The sequence below is a fragment of the Tympanuchus pallidicinctus genome, unplaced genomic scaffold (genome assembly GCF_026119805.1).
Source record: "Tympanuchus pallidicinctus isolate F22 unplaced genomic scaffold, pur_lepc_1.0 scaffold4, whole genome shotgun sequence".
Classification (NCBI taxonomy): Eukaryota; Metazoa; Chordata; class Aves; order Galliformes; family Phasianidae; genus Tympanuchus; species Tympanuchus pallidicinctus.
Genome location: NW_026294758.1, coordinates 30,747,069 through 30,768,912, shown reverse-complemented (window position 1 = coordinate 30,768,912; position 21,844 = coordinate 30,747,069). Strand labels below are relative to the sequence as shown.

General features: G+C 39.7%; 1 protein-coding gene across 2 annotated transcripts in view; it reads right to left on the bottom strand.

Annotated features, from left to right (window-relative positions):
- Positions 1 to 21,844, bottom strand: part of CPLX1 (complexin 1) — a 104,834-nt gene that overhangs the window by 22,903 nt on the left and 60,087 nt on the right. For both annotated transcript variants that reach the window (XM_052701251.1, XM_052701252.1), the window contains exon 3: positions 21,298 to 21,473. In XM_052701251.1, coding sequence (XP_052557211.1) covers positions 21,298 to 21,473 — 176 coding nt within the window. The remainder of the gene's footprint in view (positions 1 to 21,297; positions 21,474 to 21,844) is intronic.

Here is a 21,844-nt window from a genome sequence, read left to right as displayed (position 1 = left end):
GATAAATATGAAACAATTCTATGTTTTACCATCCTATGCTTTAAGATTAAGTGTTGTCTTCATAATGAGATTTAACTGAGCTTACAGACTGATGTGAATTTACTGATCTAAAGATGCAGATCAGAGATGATTTCCTTATTTTCCATTCTGGGAAAAGAAGAGATGTACATATTTCCAGTTGGTACCCTTATCCTTTTGAGTGTTAACGACTTCCTTGCTCTTTACCAATTTACATTTTATAATTCACAAAGGCATTGGAACCATTGAAAAGGTATTTGGAAGATAAGAGATTTATTTGGAGATAAGATTGGTTCATTACTTGGTGAGGATGGTCACTTCACAAATAGGGATGCAGATAAAGCAAAAGCATTTCATGCCTTCTTCCTCTGTCTTCAACACAAGTGATGGGCCTTGATACCCCTGGAGTCCTAAGATGGAGGATCATGGCTGTAGTAACGATAAGTGCTCATACTAAGTAAGTTTGCTAACACTAACTTAGAAAGAGCTGTTGACATCCTCAAAGGCAGAGAGGCTTTACAGAGAGATTCTGGCAAACTAGACAGTCACAAGAACAAGTGCCAGATTCTGCATCTCAGATGATGCTACCTTGAATACATGTATAGACTGAGGGATGAGAGGCAGGAGAGAAGACCTGCAGGGAAGGATCGGCAGGTTCTTGCTAGCAGCAAGTTGAACATGAGCAGCAGTTTGCTCTGGTAGCCCAAAAGGACAACCATACCCTACGTAGCACCAGGCCCAGTGCTGCCGCTGGATGAGGGAAGGGGTTGTCCCTTCTGTTCTGCTCTGGCCTTACTTCCAGTGCTGGTGCAGTTCATAATATGAGAAGGAAATGAAATTATTAGAGAGCATACAAAGACTATAAAGGATCTGGAGGATGAGGTCTGAGAGCACCTGAGGTCCCTCAGTGTGTTCGGCGCAGAGTAGAGTTGCTGAGGGAAGCCCTCATAGCAGCCGCAGCTTCTCAAAGGGAGAGGAGGGCAGTGCTGAGCTCTGCTCTCCCATGGTAGCATAGGACCCCAAGGGAAAGTTTTAGAGTATTTGCACAAAGTATACTATTTTGCCTACTCTGCCAGGGTCTAAAGCACATGACTGTGCCTTTGTTCATACCAGTGAACAATCTCCGCTGAATTTCCTTTCTTGTTTATGGTATTGGAAATCACTGGGATCACCTTCCAGTGCTGAAGACCCACACAGTTAAACAGATCCAAAATTTCAGAGAACTTGTATTTTCGTGAGCTTTACCATGAAGCTGCTCTGTCACCTTGCTGATCTCACTTAACCTATTTTGCCTCCTTTCTTTGGTATTCTTCTCTCTGTTGTCTTGACCTCTTTATGACCAGTTGTTTACATTTTATGCTGCACCAAAGAATTCAGTGGTAGCTTTGCTATTAGTGTTAACAAAAACTCAAAGGGTGCAATAATTTGCAGTTTTGGAATAAGCTCTGCACATTTCATTATTTTCTCCCTCAATTAAATTGCTCTTTATTAATAAAAATGAGCTGTACTACATGGAAGTGAGTTCCAAACAAAGGCTGAATCGATCTGTCTTATAAAAATTAAGGCATTGCTCTACAGAGGTCATTTTACTTGCTCTCAATGATGAATCCTCTTTTGAAGAACTGTTAAAATATTAAAGAAAAATACTGTCTGAGAAAGGACTGTTTCATCATGACAGAAACATACAGTTCTTCAGTTACTCAGTAAAATGCCTTTCAAATTAATGCATTTTCTTGAAAAGTCTTCAATATCAGTTTTTTGGTAATGCTTTTTTCTCTGACAATCACTAGATAGGACTTTTAGAGGCACACTGACCAAAACAGAGAGGCCCTTTAGGCAGCATAAAATTTATCTTTATGGATGAAAACTTCAGGAAGAATTTGGTCCAGGGAGTTTTCAAGCTTTTATATCCCTCCCTCTTCTCACTCCAGCCAGGAGAGAGGAAAGCAAGCTATCAGAAATCCATTCATATTTCAAATTTGATTGTTCAATTCTGGTATCACCAGTGGCTTAGGAGTAGTTAGGTGAAGTAGAATCATGAGCAAGCAGAGCAATGATCCTACCCTAGCACCATCCAATGCACAATTTCGTTCCTGCCTGTAATTGTCTGAGAGAATGCAGAACAATTTATGACTGCACACAATGTATTTTTACCATGAAATGTTTTTTTTTTCCTCTTCTTTAAATTAAAATTTTATTATTTTAATAAATTTCAACAATGGTTTTGAGTAGAGCTGCTATTTTTAAGAGTAATGGAACTCCTCTCATTTTCATCAATGAACTGCAGGCTTGTTGGCTAGAATGAACTCTGCCTACAGCATTGTTACAACATTGTTACCAATGATGATTCATTGCATTTTTCATGTTATGTTATTTCTTGCTCTTCATCTGATGTGCTGTAAAGGAAAGAGGTTTTCTGTACATTCTATAGCCTCTCCTTATCTCCTTAGTGTAAACCTTCACTAGTCTGGACTAATCATTCACAAGACTCAGCTAGGAACTACACACTTGACAGGGATTCTGCTGGCAATATATATTTAAGGCTAACAATTCATATGTGATATTTTGCCATACCTAAGAATATCCTATGACATTATGAATCAAACTTCTAAACATACACAAGAGTCAGTTCAGCCTTTCATCCTAAGACTGTCAAATACAAACTCACTGGTACTATCTTACCTATATTTCTTTTTTGGATATATCGATCTCAGTGGCCCAATTCCTAGTATCTACAATATCGGACATCTAAATTTGCTCTTTTAATGTGTCAGAGCTGTTACTGCCCGGTCGTGACTGACTTAAAAAAAAATCACCTTATATACACTATTTGTGTCTCCTCTTCCCAGAAAAAAAAAAAATATATATAAAATAAAATAAAAAAAATTGACCACCGCTGGCACTTTCCAATATTATTAATAGTTTTACAGCATTCACTTCATGGCAAATCAATAATGTTGGGGTTATTCTTTCTCAATACATTTTTTTTAATCACCTTTTTATTGCCCTTAATTCTATCAGTTTTAAATTTCTACTTCTGCTCTTTTTCCTTGTTTATAAATTTTGCAACATTTTATCACAATGACTGTATTATTGTTCCTCAGTTTCTTCATGATTATCCCTCCCAACTTAGCATTGCAAATAGTCTAAGCTCTGCTAATAGCACTTCATTCCTGCATGCAGCAGAACCCAGCAGCTCATACCAGACATTACCTGCTGTCCAGGAATGCACTGAGAACTGGGAGTGACCAGCAGCTGCACAGCTGGCCTCAGAAATACTTGCCAGGTATCTACCACCTCTACCACCACTTACCACACATACAGAAGCTTTCTTTTCTTTTCTTTTTTTTTTTTTTTTTAAAGGAGAGCCTTTAAATCTTGACTGATTTTTTTTTTTCTATTTTGCGCCTTGCTATGAGTTAGTAAAAATTATGTTCTGTTATGGCTTAAACAGACAAAAGACATAGGAAAGACCTATTTAATTTATAGTGAGTGTTTTCTGATTGTCAGTTATAATATCAAGTTCTAAAATTTTCTTTGAACAGTGATACTGTTTTAAGAGCAAAAAACAAATACAGACTGTTTGAAAAGCGGTCATGTAGCAGAAGGGCTGATATCTTAGGTTAGACAAACCAGAAACGACCAACATCCACAAAAACTCAACACAGAAAGAGTTTAAATATTTACATAGAAATGAATGCAAACCTTCTCCTTTGCAGTATGTGCAATATACATGGTAAAATAACCCTGCATTTTTCGATAAGAATACTTTCTTTGGCTAACAAAGAATCAGAATGCTCCAGATCTAATAGAATGGGAACCTGAAGAGAATACTGAAGAGCTTTTTTTCCATGGTGTATTGAAGACATGAAGGGAGGAATAGGAAATAAAAAAATGAAACAAAAGAAATGGAAAACTGTCTTTTAGTGGAAAACATGAAAAATATTGTGATTAGCATAACGATATCACAGCTCTTTTACTAATCCATAAATTTGCATTTAAACAAATTAAATACTGTAGATCATTTCTCTGCAGTTTAAGAATTCTAAATAAAAATGTCAGTTACTTTAACCTGTAGCTAGTATAAAGTGTTGTTCGATGGTTTTTGTTTGTTTGTTTGATTGTTTTTTAAGTGAAAAAGTCATGCATGATTATCTTGTTTGTGCTCGTAATCAGCAACCTACTGTGACTTTGAATTAATCGAGATTCAACATTTTTTTCCTCCAGGGGTGAGAGATACAAAAGGACATGGACTCAGAAGAAGCTTGTATGTATCTATTCTTGCTATGCTCTGGTAGTCTTTCGAATGGGATGGCTCCTTAAATGAACACTCTGTGCACATGAGTGATGGGAACCGTGGCAAACTTAAGCTCTGCTGTCATCATTAGGACGCAATCTGTATCAGGATCAATACTGGCACTTCTCTCACACAGAGTGTTTTGCTCTTAGCTGTAGTATTATCTTCCAAAAACGTTCTGCCTCCCAGCTGAAGGCAGCTGGCTAAGAAAGGAGCCAGACAAGTCCTTGCAGTATCATAAACCAAATTGTCAAAAGCACGGAGGAAGACAGGCTGTGCATAAAGCTAGTCCACACCATACCCCCTCTCTGCATCTTCTCCTCTCACTTTGGCATGCCCCTATTACAGTGCCCTCATGACAGAGATAACACTAAAACTAAGTGCATGGTGCACTTCCCAGGTGGGACCAAAATTCTCCCAGTCACTGCACATAACTGAATTTCTTGCCTTTGAATTCTGATTTTGTAAACCATCTTATGTTTTTGCATGGCGAGGAGAATACTGCAAGCAACTCCGCCAGGTTTTACAGAAAGGAGAGCTGTGTTTGAAAGTATGATATTAGGAAACACATAGATCACAAATTTCATTGAATTTCATTGTACTGTGTTTTATTAATTAAAATCATGATAAATGAATCCAATGTAGCATTTTCTTAGTTCTGAACCAGCTTATGAATTAGTCTGTTTACAGAGGCATCCCATGATGCAGCTTCCAGATTGATTTTTCATTCATCTAGTGAAGTTGTTCATTGTGCCCTTGATTACAGTAAAGCTTGAGTGACCTCAATTCTCCTAGCAAGACCCAGGTGCTTTAAAAACTATAACTTTACTTTGTCAACACTTCAGAGCTTTCAGGTCTGATTTTAATTATAGGAGCTGTGACATTTTTAGTATCTCCCAAGCAACTGCTTTACTTTGCAATCATGATGCTCTGATTACAAAATGCATGGGGAAGTTCTGCTGCAAGACAGCTTTACTAGGAAGAGGCACAGCTTTGTCCCATGTGGTTCTTCCCAAATTCCTTCAAAGAATGCTTACCAAGTGTCAAAGGTTTTAAATCTGTATTTCAGGCTTCATCAGAATCTTGTACAAAGAAACGCACATAATAGTGCAGAGCTTAACAACGTTATTTGTGAGTCATCACTGAGCAAATGTCAAGAAATTCTTCTAATAAAGCAGTGTTATGTTGTGTATTCAGGGCTTACTGTGCGTACGTGTGAGGTACAGGAATCAATTTCATACTGTTTGGTAATATCAGGACAGACAAAATATAGTGGCCTCAATACACCTGAATTACACACTCCCTTGTAAATTAATAGCTGGATCCTCATCAGTGTTTTACATCAAGCTGGGGAAATTCAAGGATTTCAATAATTATGTTTTGGGAAAAAAAACAATAAAATTTCTTCCTACTTCAGGCCATTAAAAGGAAAACAGTCCGTATCCATCAAAAGAATCACTAAGCCTAAAGTATATGTTCTCAGTTCTGGATATTCTTACTAAAAGCAGATGGTAAAAAAGACATCCTTGGCACTGTTCATAAAGCCACTATGCTTATACCAGTACTCTCATTCACACTGTGTTGTGGTTAAGACGCTTACTAAGATACACGCTGTAGGGAGGTGGTTTGAAATGCCATCTCCTGCCAGGATTTCACTATATGCATTAATTGTATGCAAGGAATACCACAAAAGTAATGCCTCCTATTTTATGATGTTGGCCCACAATGTCAGAGGCAGATGGTGGTATGGCAGCAGAGGTCAAACCTTCCCACAAATATTTCATTAAATTTTATTGCCATATAGCAGATGGCAGCAGAGGAGCAGCCTGAGACAATGGTTTCTGATATCAAAGTGTGTATGAAGCAAAGGTGTGTCATTGAGTTGCTTTGTGTGGACAAAACTTCACCCACTGACATTTATCAGTGCTTGTGGAATGTTTCTGGAGATGAAACAGTGGCTGTGAGCACAGTGAAAGCCGGACTGCATAGGCAATGTTCTCCTAGCAATAATGCCTAGCAATCATAGCAGCTGTGAAACCGTGGGCTACCTCTGCTAGTATGGATTGTTACAAGCACAGGATGTAGGCTCCTGTTCATCATTGGCAAAAATGCAGAGCTAGTGGAGATGGCTGTGTTGAAAAGGAATGTTTTGTGGCTGAGAATTTGCTCTATCAAGTGGTGTTATTGTGCTCTTTGTAACTTTTGTATTTTCCATGTAAATGAATAGGAGAATTACTTTCAGAATGAGCTAAGAAAATCACCACAGATATCAAAGTCACTGGAAATGTAGGTCTCAGAAGTGTCCAATTAGTGACACCTGTTGAAAATGTTAACTGAGAATGAAAACTTTTGCCTAAGTTTTATCAACATTCTGGTTTCATAATTATGTTAAACAGATTTAAGTCAGTTTAATGGGATCAAACTATTAGAACTTCTTACATTCATTTGGTTATGTGCATCATTAAATTAAAAAGACAAAGAATTTTCAGGCAGGTCAGATCTAACTCAGTACAAGATTGTACAAGTACAAGTACAAGTACAAGAGAGCTGAAATTGCTCTCAGTATTTAAAATCCCAAGTTTACTCATGAGGAATAGTTGTATTTTGCAGTGGGAAGCTGCCCCCTGGAAACTTACAATCAGTCAGTGGAAGAAGAACAGAGTCTTACTTTTTTATTCATGTTCTAATCCTATTTTGCATTTGTGAGGCAAGCACAGATAAAGAGCAGTGCTGTGAACACAAATCGACCATGCAATGTAAATAGCACCAGTTTTCAGCTAGAGGGTGGGATAGAAAAATCAATAAAAATGTTGGTGTCTTGAGTAATCCTCAACTACTGTGACTGTAGTTGCCAACTAAGTTCACTCAGAGGTTTTGCCAAAGATCTCATAGAAAAGACTTGTGATCCAACCGCAAGGGCACAGGGTGACTCTTAGACAGGCTCTAATGTGACACATCAGAGTGACAGGCAGACTACAACCAGCGTAAATGACAGGCCTTTCTCCTTGACTCTTAGTAAGCCTGTCAAACTAAGCTGAATGCTAAATCTGCAAGAAAATAAAAGTTTGAACAAGGGATCACATACCTCTGTCAAGGGAAAGTGCCTCCAGAGCAGAGCAGCCCTAAGCCAGCTTTCTCCTCTTTCCCTTACAGTGTCAGATCCCCTGCAGGAGCAGGAATAGCCCCATCTGACAGTTTCTGATTTGAGGTTCTCCTATTACCTCTCTAAAGTGAAGCCACAGAGCTGCTCCTACGTCCTTCAACACCCATGTACACTTTTAAAGCCTGTAGCAGCACAAAATCACCCCAAGCCATTTGCCAAACACCCAGTCTGAATCACAAAAGAATAGCCATTCATCCAAAAGTAGATAAGTCCTTGTCACCATTCCTAATAAATTTTTTTAAAAACGACTAAACTTTTTCTCTATGCACTGAAATCTGACAATTTATTATCTTCCTTTGCAACAAACTCTAAGAAACAGAACAGGAACAGCATCCTCTCCCTACAGGGAAATGAAACTAACTCTTTTCAACTGCTTATAAAGAGATGAAAGTCCATCGTCCTCTCACTGTCCACATACATCAGACATCCCAGCAAGACTTCAACACAAAGACTTTCTTGCAGTGCTCAGTTTTATCTGTGGTCCTCAGCTCCTTCTTTGCAATTTGCCTCCTCCTTCAAGACAACATAGGAGAAAGGCACACGAAGAACAAAAGCACACAGCAGAATTGAGAATATTAGAATTATTGCCACTTTTATAGAAGGAGGTAACAAAAGAGTGAGAACTGTTTCTCTAAATTAGAAAGGACAGATTTGAAAAGACTGGAAGACTAGTTGGCACAATGATAAAAAACATTGGTGTTGTACTTCTTAATTTATAAAACACTGTCAAACTTTTAGGAGTTAATTAAAGCAAGCTTGGGGCTAGTTAACCACCTCAGATTTAAATGTCTACATGTGAGATCAAGGAACAGATCCATTCAATTTCCTGAGGACTCTGCACCAAGGCTTTGTGGAGATCTGTACTTGTTCCATAAATATCTTTCTCTGTTGCTGCTTTAAATTTTCACATTTACCTCCCCTGTCAGAGGTTCTGAGGAGCACAAACACAACAGAGAAGGGCTGTAATAGTGGCAAGGAGGTCAGGAGGTATGAATAGTCACCAAGAAGATGGAGAATATCCCAGATGTCTTGCTCTCATAAATCTCCCAGCCCCACTCCCACAGTAAATTCAGCTAAACTTAATCTACAGACTCAAATTCCTCAGCTGAACTAAAAGCCCATGTTATGCTAGACTAACTGAAAACATTTAGAAGCAGAAAGGTCTTGTTTGTCATTTGATTTTAGATTGACTGCAGAAAGTGGAGGTGCTCCTTTTCAACTCACTGGAGGCAGTTTGCTAGCTTCCTGCTGTCTCAACAAACCTAATAGCCCCTCCTAATTGCAGTGCATGGAAATCTGTGATAACAACATCAGAGCACAGTAAATGTGAAGATAGCAAGTGTGAATTTTCTAGCGAGATAAGCAGCTGGAAAAAGAACACAGACTTAATGAGGCTGAACCCCTGCTTCTCTGCAATATCTTTTTACTACTTTTATTACAGAATATTAGAAAGCACCCACAGGGATCACCTAGGCCCCACACAGGACCACCCATGACCACTGCTCTGAGGAGCCTGTTCCGCCTACCTCTGCTGCAGCCCCTTTCCCTGACCCCCAGCTGCCCTCCCCTGACGCAGCTCCATGCCGTTCCCTCGGGCCCTGTCGCTGCCACACAGAGCAGAGCTCAGTGCTGCCCTCCGCTCCCTGTGAGGAGCTGCAGCCGCCATGAGGGCTCCTCTCAGCTCCTCTGCTCTGCGCTAAGCACACACGAGGAATGCGGCTGCTCTTGTTGCATTTTGCCCTCTGAACCCTTTAGTATCTTCATCACCCTCCTTCAGACACTCCCTTGTAGTTTCATGTCCCTCATGTTTGTGGCACCCAGCCTGCAGGCAGTGCTGGAGTTGAGGCTGCACAATGGGACAAGCCCCTCCCCTCATCTAGCTGACAGTGCTGGGCCTGGTGCATCGCAGGGCGCAGTTGGTCCTTTCCATTTCATTTCTAGCTTTGTGTATGGGAGCTTTAGTTTCAGCTGCTTTGTTATAAACGTTGGGCTGTTTGTGTCTTTCCTTCTCCCGGTATGCTGAGAAGCTGAGTTTGTACTCTAAGCAGTGTATCCTGGCTGCTGGTGTGGCGTCATCTCAAGCATTGTGCAGTTTTGGGCACCACAATATAAGAAGGACATAAAACCGTTAGAAAGCACCCAGATAAGAGTGCTTACAAAGGTGGTGAAGGGTCTGAAAGGCAAGACATATGAGGAGAAGCTGAGGTCCCTTGGTTTGTTCAGGCCAAAGCAGAGGAGGCTGAGGTAAGGCTTTGTGGACATGGTGCTACTTCTCCCCCAGAAGCAAATTCTCTATCTTCCTCAGCATGGTCTGAAGAAGGCCACAGACCTCCTCCTGAATCAGCAAGAGTGCTGGCCTGGTCCGCACCCCCAGACTGGACGTCTCACACTGTAGTCTGGTAAGAATAAGTTAAGTTTACTTCAGAACTGCCTCAAAACTGGCCAGTGAGGAAGGAAACTCCTGAGTCCTGAGGCCCTTAAGAAGGCCATGTGAATTGACAATGAGAGGAATATGTAAGAAGCTGGAACAATTTTTGGCTCAAAATTGTTCAGCAGCACCCATCCATACATAACCTGATCAACAAGCTTTTGGAGTTAGTGGTTACAATAAGCACAGCGGTAAGTGAAACATATGTAGCTAGGCAAACAGGAGAAACCTTTTTAGCTGTTGCTTCTTTTGAGCATTCAAGCTGGCTTATGGGTGTCACCTCAGAGGAGGGGACCACCACGCAGGCAGTGAGCATACCTAGCAGCCCACCATGCAACAACTGTGTTATCAGCTGCTGATTACTCAACAGGAGGGGCGTGTACTACAGACATACTGCTGCTGCCGATGAACAAAACATAAGTGCCCCTAGCAACTACCTATGCCCCTGATGAACAAAACATAAATGCTCCTGACAACTACAGCAAGTCCCGATGAATGAAACCGAAGTGCCCTTGGCAACCAACTGCTACCCCTGGCGACCATAAATAGGATAAAAACCCAAGGAGTTACAAGGCAGAACGGGTATCCCCTCCACCGAACTGCAGCCAAGCTGGTTAACAAGATGTCCCTGACCACCTTGCTGCCTCCCTATGGATCAATGAGATGTCACTGGATTTTTGGTGGTGATTATTCCTGCTTTGTAAACCGTTCACTAGGATTTCTCTCTAACTTTCCCATCTTTCCCACATGCCTTAGTTGCTTAGAATTTGTAATAAGTCAATTGGATAGCATTTGGCTTAATTTGCTGCCTTAATCTTCCTCCAGGTATATTATAAATGTTGAATAATCTCTTCCAATAATTAAGACAATATGAAAACTCTCCATTTTTCCTCAGCATCACCAGTAGCAGTTAGAGCCCATAGGGAATGCACTGCAAAGGCAGGCAAAGACTATGCAGCTACCACAAGCAAAGCATGCCCTAAACTTCTCAGATTTGCCCAAATTCAGATCTGACCCTCTACTAGCCATCTTCTATCAGGCACATGAGGTGACTAATTCTCTCTGACAGTCTTATGCTGATGAAACTCCAAGCAATGTCAGAATAAAAGCGTAACTTTACAGTGAGGTTAGCATGAAGTCACATCTTGCTGTAAGGAAGCAGCTGCATTTCAAAGCTTGTGTCTAGCTCTGATAACTTTTAACAGCAAAGAATGTTGTATCCATTAGCAGAACAGTGAAGGCATCAGGCTGATTTCTCAAGCAGGTGTAATTCCACTAGTCTCATTAAGTCCTGGTAAGTTGTCTATTCATCCAAGATTCAGATAATGAACTGCCAATATAAGAGACATAATGTAGCTAATGTCTGATTTGAAGCAGTAGTGAGAGTCCTTTGGCTTTAGCAAAAATAAAATAGACCTTAATATCCTATTTCATGACCTTGACAGTCCTTGAATTAGCTTGACATTAAAAAAAAAAAAAAAAAAAAAAAAAAGCAATCCCACAGCTGTACATGGGAAAAAAAAAATGATGTAATGCTGTAGCTGTACTTATTACAGACAATAGTACTGATTAAATTACCTCCATACCATTTGCATTTTGAGGCTGACACAAGCAGCATGATCTACAACAGTCTAACTATATTAAAAGATATATTAAAAAGATATAGGATATATAAAAAATATTAAAAGACTAAACAAAAAAAATATGAGGGGGAGGTGCTGGAAAGAACTCAGCCTTGAGAAAAGAAGACTGAGAGGGGACCTGATCCAGGTCTATAAATATCTAAGGTTTGGGGGGCAGAATGGCGAGGCCAGACTCTTTTCAGTGGTGAGTGGAGACAGGACAAGGGGAAACGGCCAGAAACTGCAGCATAGGAAGTTCTGCACAAATGTGTGCAAGAACTTCTTTACAGTGAGGTGATGGAGCTCTGGAACAGGCTGCCCAGGGGGGTTGTGGAGTCTCCTTCTCTGGAGATGTTCAAGACCTGCCTGGATGCCTACCTGTGTGACCTGCTGTAGGGAATCTGCTTTGGCAGGGGGGTTGGACACAATGATCCCTGGAGGTCCCTTCCAACCCCTACAATTCTGTGATTCTGTGAACTCAAAGTTCCTCCAGTCACTTAATGAAATTTTACACTATCCTGATTAAGGGGCTTTTTTGCTGAAGAAAGAATATTTTTTTTCCTCAAAACAAGAAAGAAATAAATAAAATGTTCTGCCTATAGGTACAAAGAGAGTGTGCTCATATCCTTGTTTTAGTCAAGAGCTAAATTCCAGATGGTCTTGGCTCTGCTGGCTAAGAAAGTTCCAAGTGGCAGTTTGGGCAATGCAGCCACTTCCAGAGAGCAGTAGCAAGGGGAACAAGGTCTGAAATGGTCTCTGCTTCCACATTCGTAACTTTTGTCATGAATTATTGCCTGAGGAAGTGCCTAGGGTATGAGGAAGAGAAGAAAATCCATTTTCACGAAGATCAGATTACACGCTAGGCATCCAGCTCTGGAAATCTATTTCCAATTCAGCTACTGCATGGTTTTGGGCAAGTTGCTTCCATTTCCCATGACTCAGTTTCTCCACCTGTAATTCACCAACAGTAATGCCATACATACACTTAAAATACATACTCTGGAGCTGTCTTGACGAAGAAAACATTTTGTGCATAATAAGGTCTTGCTGGCTGGTGTATAAAAAGCACCATGTGGCTACACTTCCATTTGCAAAGAAGCATCAAAAAGGCAGAAATAGAGCTACCTTCCTGAGATGAATGATATTATTATATTTTTCATAGTGAATCCAGGCAGAAATACTCTGAAAAGACCAGCCATCATATTTTTCTTAGCTCCATTTTTACGAGCTTGGAAAGTTCTTGCCTTGGAAAACCAGCAAGAATGAATGGCCAAAACTGAGACACACCGTGGGCTGTGTCTACCGTGCTGGAAGATTGCAGACCTTGCAATGAAGGAACAATGGATTCAGCAAGCATATAGGAAGCTTTCCTTCCTTCTTCACACAGTTATTTTGATCTGTCAGTGACAGAATGGCTGTAAATGCTACCACCAAATTTGCTATAGCTCAAATAACTCAATCATAGCCACTTGCAAATCACTGCTAGTCGTCTGAACAAGGGCAGGTCACCCTTGCACTTTCTCAGGCTATGGAAAAAGATGAATGCAGACTGCTACTCAAACTAGAATAAATAAAGGTTTTGTCACACTGCAAACATTCCCATTGTGTTAATCTTCTTCCATTTGCATGTACAAAGAAAAAGTATCTTTCAAATTATATAAAATCTATTCAATCTCTTCCTATATACATATTTCTTTGTATTTGCACTCAAATTAGACAATCTACAGTGGCCGTGCATACTGTTTTCTGCAGTGTAGCCAGTTTGCTCTGAAAACAAACAACCCCAAAACCTCCAAACCAAACGAACTCCTTAAACAGTAGTTCAACCAACACAAAAAAGTGCACAGGGGAAAGAGAAAGAGGTTGTATAGTGTGATGAGACAAAAAAATTACCAACAGCTATTGTCTTCCCACTTTTCCTCTGGAGGTAACATGAATAAGTAACTGATGGGTTACTGATGGAGGGCTGAGGAGATTTTTGTTACAAAGAATTTCTTAATGGAAATGCTGGATATTTGTTTCCGAACAGATCATATGGCAATGGAGTATCCTCGCATGCCATCCCGGTATGTATTGGACAGTGAGGTGACAGAACAGCTTCTCCGATGCGGTGGCTGGTCAGACACAGATGCTCAGTTACAATGATACTGGAAAAGAGCTTGCAATATCCTATTTTGGGAGATCTACTGTTCTTGCTTTTACAAGCCAGAGCCAAATGTCTGGAGTTCATATTTCAAGAAGCCAGGAGGTCTTGAGACACCACTCATAAGTCTTCCCAGCACCAATCACTGTGTGTCACCTCCATGGGTTTATTTTGCACTCAATCCAGAATTGGTGAATCCTCGTGCCAGCAATGTGCATGGGTTTTGCCAACCAGCTCAGTAAAACAGAAGTAGTTTAAGTGAGGATTTCAGTAGAATAACTCTAAAGGCAACCCAATCAGTGCATAATGGTAAAAAAAGCTGTATTTCAAGAGACATTTCAGTAAGTTCAGAAGTATCACCCAATGGGATCTAGTTAGCAAGTATCCAAAGTGACATCTACTGGTGTAAATTTGGATTAGCAAGAAATGTAGGAATGAAATTACAGTAGAGCTGCACAAAAAGAGCTGCAGGGTGAACCCTTAGGTATTAATTGGGGATTAAGCAGCTGGAAACTGAACATGCTGAGTTCTTCTAAATAACTGAACCTCTAGATCTTACTGATGGAGAGATGTCAGGTTTTGTTTTTTTGGGTTTTTTTTTGAGTTGAAACGTGCTTCCTTTTTGCTTATGTTAAAAATGGCCTGAACCTACAACACACAGAGGAATCCACAAAGGTTTTCCCACTAGGGAAGATCAGTTATTTTAATGTTAAGACCTTGCAAATACACCTTCATTCAGACTTCCTAGGGAATTCTATAAATGTGGCTGGATTCATGAAAACAAAGACATACTGCATATCCTGGAAACTTTCATGGAAATATAAAGATGAAATTTCAAGGGTTAGCTAAGTACAGATTTCTTTGAATAAATCCAAAGATGACTGTTTAATACTGGCCCTCAAGCTCCTTGGCTGGGACAGCAGTCCCTGCTGAAAAGTACATCTGGGAGGTTAGTGTTCTTTCTTTCAGCCTTCAAGAGATGCTGCTGAACTAAGGCATATCCAGATAACTTTGCTAACCTTCAGCTTTCTAATTGTGCTCTCTGGTATTGGAGGTTTGTCAGTCTTTTTCCAAAAGACTGCCACCTGCCTCACAGCCAAGTGAGACTTTTACAGAAATACAAAGCAGAAATGCAAACCTGGCAAGAGTAATTCCAAAGGCTGAGAGTGCTGGAGAAGAAAAATAGGTAGTTTAGAAAGATGTTAATGGCCTTTACTCTGAAGTGTTCCATACAAAAGATTTTTACTCAATGTTACGGAGAAAAGTGATATGAGACTTTGAGAATTTAGATCAGAGACAACACAGGCTGGCCAGGACATCCTTGCATGGATCAGGTTGGTACAGAAGTTCTGGCAGGAGGAAAGTCTAGTACAGTTCAAATTGTCTTTATCATCTTTACTGTCTCCAAATGCCAGTATGAAAATGACCTACAGTGGTATGGTTCCCCCTCAGTCACCTCACCTGCAAATGTCCTTCCCTTCCTTTACTCTGCCTGCATTTAATCCAGCTTCCACAGTCCTCAATAGCCAATGAATCAAATCTGTCTAGATATGCACTAAACACTTCAGGACATGTCCTTGCAGCTTATAGCCAGAGAAAGCCATGATTAATTTGTTGTAAAGAATGCAATTCTGCTTGATCATCATCATTAGTGATGTTATGATTATATCCTCTCACCCAACAGCTTACTTCTGTGAATGCACAATGCAATCCCTGTCCTACAGAGCATCACACTGGGAGTATCATAATCAGATCTACTGCTTTCTCATAGTCAGAGTGCTTGTGAGGCACTTGTAAACACTCTCCTGTCTATAACACAGATAGCACTAACCTAAATAAGCAAGGAATGTTTTTTTTCTTTACAGTAGGTTTTGGGCTTTTTGAAACTATCAAAAGCACAAAAAGACTCAAGTAAATAAAATCTTTCAATTTATGTAATACATAGATATTTCTGAAAATCTCTTAACATTTTCACACTGAACAACAATAAGCACAGCTTAATGCTTAATTAGATCACATATGCTGGTAAAAGTTCACATCACTGGTTTAATACCAATGATTTAAAAGGGAACAGACAGGCTGTTTCACTGAGATGTGAATGTTATTATTTGAATTGTAGAACTGAGGAAAATCTCTTCCTCATCTTTTGACACACAAAGAATACAATTTTTTTTATTTATTTTTTTTTTTCCAGTTGTTGATAGCCTTCAATGAAAAATGTAATATAAATTTCTTCCTCCTAATGAAGACTGAATCTTCAGAACTGGGTTTTCAAGCTGTGAAATTTCATACCTTTTAACAGGAATTTTTAAACCTCTTGCCAGTACCTAGCCAAGAATGAAATGTTCCATAAATGCACTAACACAGGAGAGTTTAGCTAGCATTGTGAAGCTATTCCATAGCAACAAAGTTTTACCAAAGTTAAGTTTGCACAGCTGAGCTTGCAGAATATTTTTGAAGGTTTGAAACTGTTGGAAAAGAGAGTCAGGTCACATTCTGGTTTACTTCTGCCCTGTGACCAGTCACAGATGCAAATATACAAATGAAATATAAAGTAAATAATTATGTTACATAGTTACATTGCATGTTGATTATATGAAACAAGAATCTAAGGCTAGAGCTGAAAGTTCTGCTTGTCTTTTTGTCTGAGCGATTTATCACTAAAAGTGAGTTTCGAAAGCAGTAAAAAAAATAAAAAGGAAGAAGAAAGCAGTATTATAGGAATACTTTCCTTCTGGAGAGTACAAAAGCCTTAACTTCTCCAACTGTCAGTAATCCAAATATTCTAACATCACTTAACTTCAATCATGGAGATATTGAAACTACGGAAGTCCAAATATCTTCAAAGAACAAAAAATTTTTCATGTTTTTCATAGGACATGGACATTTCCAAATACTGCAGAGAATCTTATTGCCTACAGATGAAAATTTCTAATCAACTGAGAGCATTTAACTGCTTAAATGGAAGCTAAGAAATAATGGCTCTAATCAAGAGACAGATGGACTCACATTTAACCAGAACAAAGACTGCACATTTTCCTATTGTCTGATATGCTGCCTACAGGAGCAAACACCAGCATTCTCAACACCATTTTCTCATTGCCAGCCAACACTGAGACAAGCAAGTGCTGCATAGCAGGGCCAGCTGATGCAAAGAGATGTCAGCATTCTTTTGCCACCAGGGCTTTAAATACATAATGATTTTATTTATTTATTTATTTTTTAAACTCAGAATATAGAAAGCAAACAAACATTTTTTCCCTTTCCAAATAAATCTCAGAAGAATTAGGGAGATATATCTACTTCAGGTAAAGGTCTTGTGGGTATCTTAATCAACTATGCTAAAGAAAGCACAGCAACGATAACAAGATGCTGCCTAGTAAGTGAGGCTGGGATGGCAGAGATGAAGTACTGTACACCTGCTTATTAAACAAGCAGTTCAGCTCATTGCATGCAATGAGAGAAGTGTGGTTTCTAGTATCACAAACAGAACACGACTGTGCCACTAAGCAGTGTGTCACAATCTTTAAACAGCATCCAGCAAAGTAAATTACATTCATAGAGGCAACTATGAATGTTTTTGAATTTTCTCTTTGCCACATTTATGTTTCTTATGCAGACTGCAAGCTGAGCTTTCAGGGCAGAAATTCTTTACAATATAAGTAAACTTCACTTTTGTTCTCTACAGCACATAAGGCTAGTCAAAAACAAGCTACGTGAGAGACACTACCCCATTTTACACTGAGAACTGAGTGTACAATAACTACTACAAACCTGAACTCTGTCTTGAAGCCAAGCCATTTGAACAGAGAACCACGCTTAAATACTTTCTCATTGAAACCCATCTCTGTAAGGAACAGTCCCAAGCTTTTGCTAACTTTCAGCGTGCACTCAGCAATATCCGTTTTCCAAAGCATGAGTAAGATTTGCAGGAAGCCATACTACAGGCATTATCTCACTAGCAGCTGAGATGGGTGGAGTGTTAATCACAAAGCACGTCCTAGAGCTCTCTCAGGCCTGAGTTCCACCACAATGAAGGAAACAGTTGTGTAATTAAGTAATTAGGCATTTTAACAGTGAGAAAAGTAAATAGATTTCACAGCCTGTGTATGCAGGTATGTAACACAAGGTTATGGAGTAGGATATTCAACTCAAGAGCACTGGAAACAAGATGGCTGTTCTTGCATGGCATGCTGATAGCTCCGGTGCTAGGCTGTTATCAAGCTAAAAGAGATATTAGCTATTCACTGCCCCACCATCTGAGCATCAGGAACTGACTCATCTGGCTCAGGGGCATTAAAGGCCCCTCAGCAGTTTTGTCTGTGGCAGTCCAGTGTGACACCTTTCCCCAGAGGCAGCTGTGGAAGAATCCAGAAAATGTATGAAGCAGCAGCATTCAGATCAAGCCTGGGTCAGACCTGGATCAGGCCAGAAAGCAAGCTCCATACATAGGATTTGGGGTAGGAGGAAGTTCTTCACACACTATCAATCCATTTTTGTATCAGAGTCTGAACTTTAACATTAGGAACGAGCTGGCTTTAATGTCACGTAGTAACTGGTGCCAAAAAAATTCAAAATGTCATCTCCAAATGTCATTCTTGAAAATTATTTCTAGACAAAAATGTTTTGTATTTTTTAATGAAAAAATATTTGGTTGCAGCATAATCTATTCTTTCATTACCCTAAAGATTCCTTGCGCCTGGCTGCCATGTTGGCTGAGTTCATATGTAACTTCAGTTTAACAGAGTGGATTAAAAACCAGAAGTTAGCTGGAGCATATGTACTGCATCATTCCTTTCAAGCTCCACCATGGCTCCCATGTTTTCCTGATGCCATAGAAGAGAGATGTTATTCATGACAGTTCTTGAAGTACCAAGGTAGAAAGTCCAAAACAACATGAAAAATCAGTTGCTTCAGTTGACCTTGCGTAGAGCAATACTAGCTGATTCATGAAGCTGTTATGCTCTGAGCTGTGCCTGGGCCACACTAACGGTGTGTCAGTGGCTGTGAGTCTGTGATCCAGGTGCTGTACTTTCAAACTCGTCTTCTGAATAAATAATCTATTTTTACTCACACTCTCAATTTACTTGCTCATTTCTTACTCCTTCACATAAAAAGGAAAAAATCATCTGAGAGATGTCTAACATTTAAAACTTCTCAAATATAGTTCATACTTGCTAACAACAGATTCTATTATCTGACACAGAATCTGTGTTTTGGCTTTATACTCTTTTACATTTTTGTTTCCAGGAAATGAAAATGACTTCTGTTTAAAGAGTCAAAGGTCATTCCTAAATGAACAAGGAAGGAAATAAAACAATTGCTTTTTTCTAGTCTTTTGAAACTATTTTCACAATTCTAGTCACTGAGTTACAATACTTGATCAAATTGATCTCTGCCAGGATAAAGCAATCTCCCTTTTTCACATCCGTCAAGCTGAAAAAAGGAAAAAAAAAAAAAAAGAAATTCCAAACTGCTCCTTCCTATAGCCTTATCTGTCTTCTCTGATTCTGCAGAAAACAGCTTCCTCTTTCAACCGCCATGCTATCTGAGATTATCCCCACAAGAGTAAACCAGTGAATGGGTTCCTGCATTTCACAAGACCCTGTTGCTAATATCAAATATAACCCACCACATTACTGTAAGAGCTGCAGTACAGAGCTTTGATTGAGATCAAACAACATTCCTCCAATTTACCCTCTATGCACAGCCAACAATTCGCCACTCAAAGCAACACTGATCAGGTATCAATGTATTTCCAAGAGACTTCCACACCCAGTACTCAGCTTGACTCAGCAAAGCTGTCAATGTCCATGGGAAACTGCTATCGGCTAGATGTTTCAGCCAAGCTTAAACTGTCTGCACCTATTCTATGATGGTCAAGGTCTCCTATGATTTGTAACAGTGAACACTTCAGGTGACATCTATCTTTGTTTATCTAATATCAAGACAAATGCAGTCTCCATCTATCTTGTCACTTCAGTGGCAAAGAAGAGCAGATAGTGACTGTTGGAAAAAAGGCATTAGGCCAGGTACCTGCAACTAGAAATTCATCACAGTTCTTAATGACAAAATCAGACTCATGTCAATGTTTAGAAACACACAAAACACAGTAAGTACACAGTGCACACGTTAACATATTTATATTAAAATGTTACAATACAGGGATACATACTCACTAAATATGCCCCCCAAAATAACAGATTTTGACAAAGTTAAATTTCTGAATCTGTCTGTCTTATAACTAATACCTTCTCTTTAAGGATCATATGAATACCCTTGTCTGGCAGAAGCAGAGTCAGAGCCAGATGATTGACATTAAGTTCTATGCCTTCTTAGAAGCTTAAGCCCCAAATTCTTTATTTGCAGAACAGTTCTTGATACCTCTTTCCAAGATGCTCTATGACTTAAGAGCAGCACATCCTTATTCACATTTCTGTCCTGAATCATAATGGTAGCATCAGAAGGTCAGCCTCATGTTGTCGTTTTTTTGTTTATGCACAGGCACTCTCAGCAATGTGTTGAGACCTGAAGCTTTCCCCCAGATACTCCTAGGTTTTCCTACTGCACTGTAGGCACAGCGCATGGTATATCTCTTATACTTAGCAGGACTTCCTCATTTAATGTACAGTTTTCTGTCTAAAATTGTTATTGAACACGCCATGAGAGCTGAGCTACCATACCCCATCCTCGCACTTAGCCTCTACTCCTTTCCAGACATTTTTTTCTTTGGCAAATGTTGTAAACCATGGCACAAGTCTTCACTATTAGGAACTTCTCCATTAACATTAGCCATGCTGTTTCCAAGAGCTCCAGGACCTCTTCCTATAAAATTCAGTTTTTCAAAAGAGGCTGTTTTGGTCTTGAGGATGAGGAAGCAAAAGTGCCTTCTTTGTACACACAGAAATCCCCAAAACCCAATGCATTGTAAAAATAGTTTCAGCAATCTTAGATTAAGCTAATTTCTCTAATAAAGATTTGTTTCACACATTTGTTTTCAGTCTCATTCTGAATCTTCACAATTATTTGTTTTCTTTTCACACTAAATGGTGACATTCCAAGAATCAGCAATTAAATTCAGTAGACGAGATTGGTTCCCAATGGTTAAATTCCTCAGGTAACTGAACCTCTCTTTCTAGTTGAGTTTCCTGTAAGTAGTGGCAGCCAAATATAAAAAGTTGAGTAGATTGGTGCCATTTCAACCATCGACACAAATAAAGCCTCCAAAGTAATACAGACTTTATCTCTCAGAAGCACAGTGAATGATGACACTCCCCATAAACAGCAAATGTAAGCTTGGAGAGCACATAAAGAAGCCTGTAGGCACATAAAGAAGCCTGTAGCATTTGGAATAATGTGAGCATTTAACAGAAGATGAGAAAAACAGTTTTCACCTCACTCCTTCACTCTCTATTTCAATATTCCAGTGCTTCTCGTTATGAAAGGTGTGTTTAATCAGGTACATAGATCCAGGAACAGTGCACAAAATAGAAAGCTCATTGTGCCAGAGTAATCACCTGGCTTTAACCTGGGTGTTCAGGGGACTGGTTACAAATCAGCTGAAAACAGCAGTTCTCCGTTGAGCACTGTAAGTCACTCAGTGCGTTCTGAAAGCCAGATCCCTACCTTGTCTCGAATCCCCTGTCTCATAACTTCTCTTTCAGCCTCCATCTTGGCATACTTGGCTTTCCTCTCCTCCTCTTCTTGTCTGAGGGCTTCCTGTCGCTCCTCTTCTTTCTTGGCAGCATCAGGGTCTTTCTCCTCATCCCCACCCAGCATCTTTCCCATGTCCTTGGTAGCCCCTAGAGAAAGCACAAGAGGAAGACAACCTTGTAAAAATGTAGGAAAACCAACATGATGCCATGTCTCCGCATTTCTCCCACTCAAGAGGGTTTAGACTGGAAAGAGACTTGTGAAATCCTTTCAAATAATACTTCATTGGCATTCTTAAAGGTTAAATGTGGGGAAGACATTTTCACAGGCTCTACAAGTTACTCTTCCCAGAGTGGAGATAGTGGAATATTGGTTCTTGCAGGTAGACACATCTGCAGTATGTCAGGGTAACAATTCCTGATGATCAATGTCTCTAACAATCACCAAAGAATTTGTGAAGATGTGAGCTTTTGCATGGCTTTTCTCTCTTTTTATTCCACCTGCATTTCTTTTCCCAAAG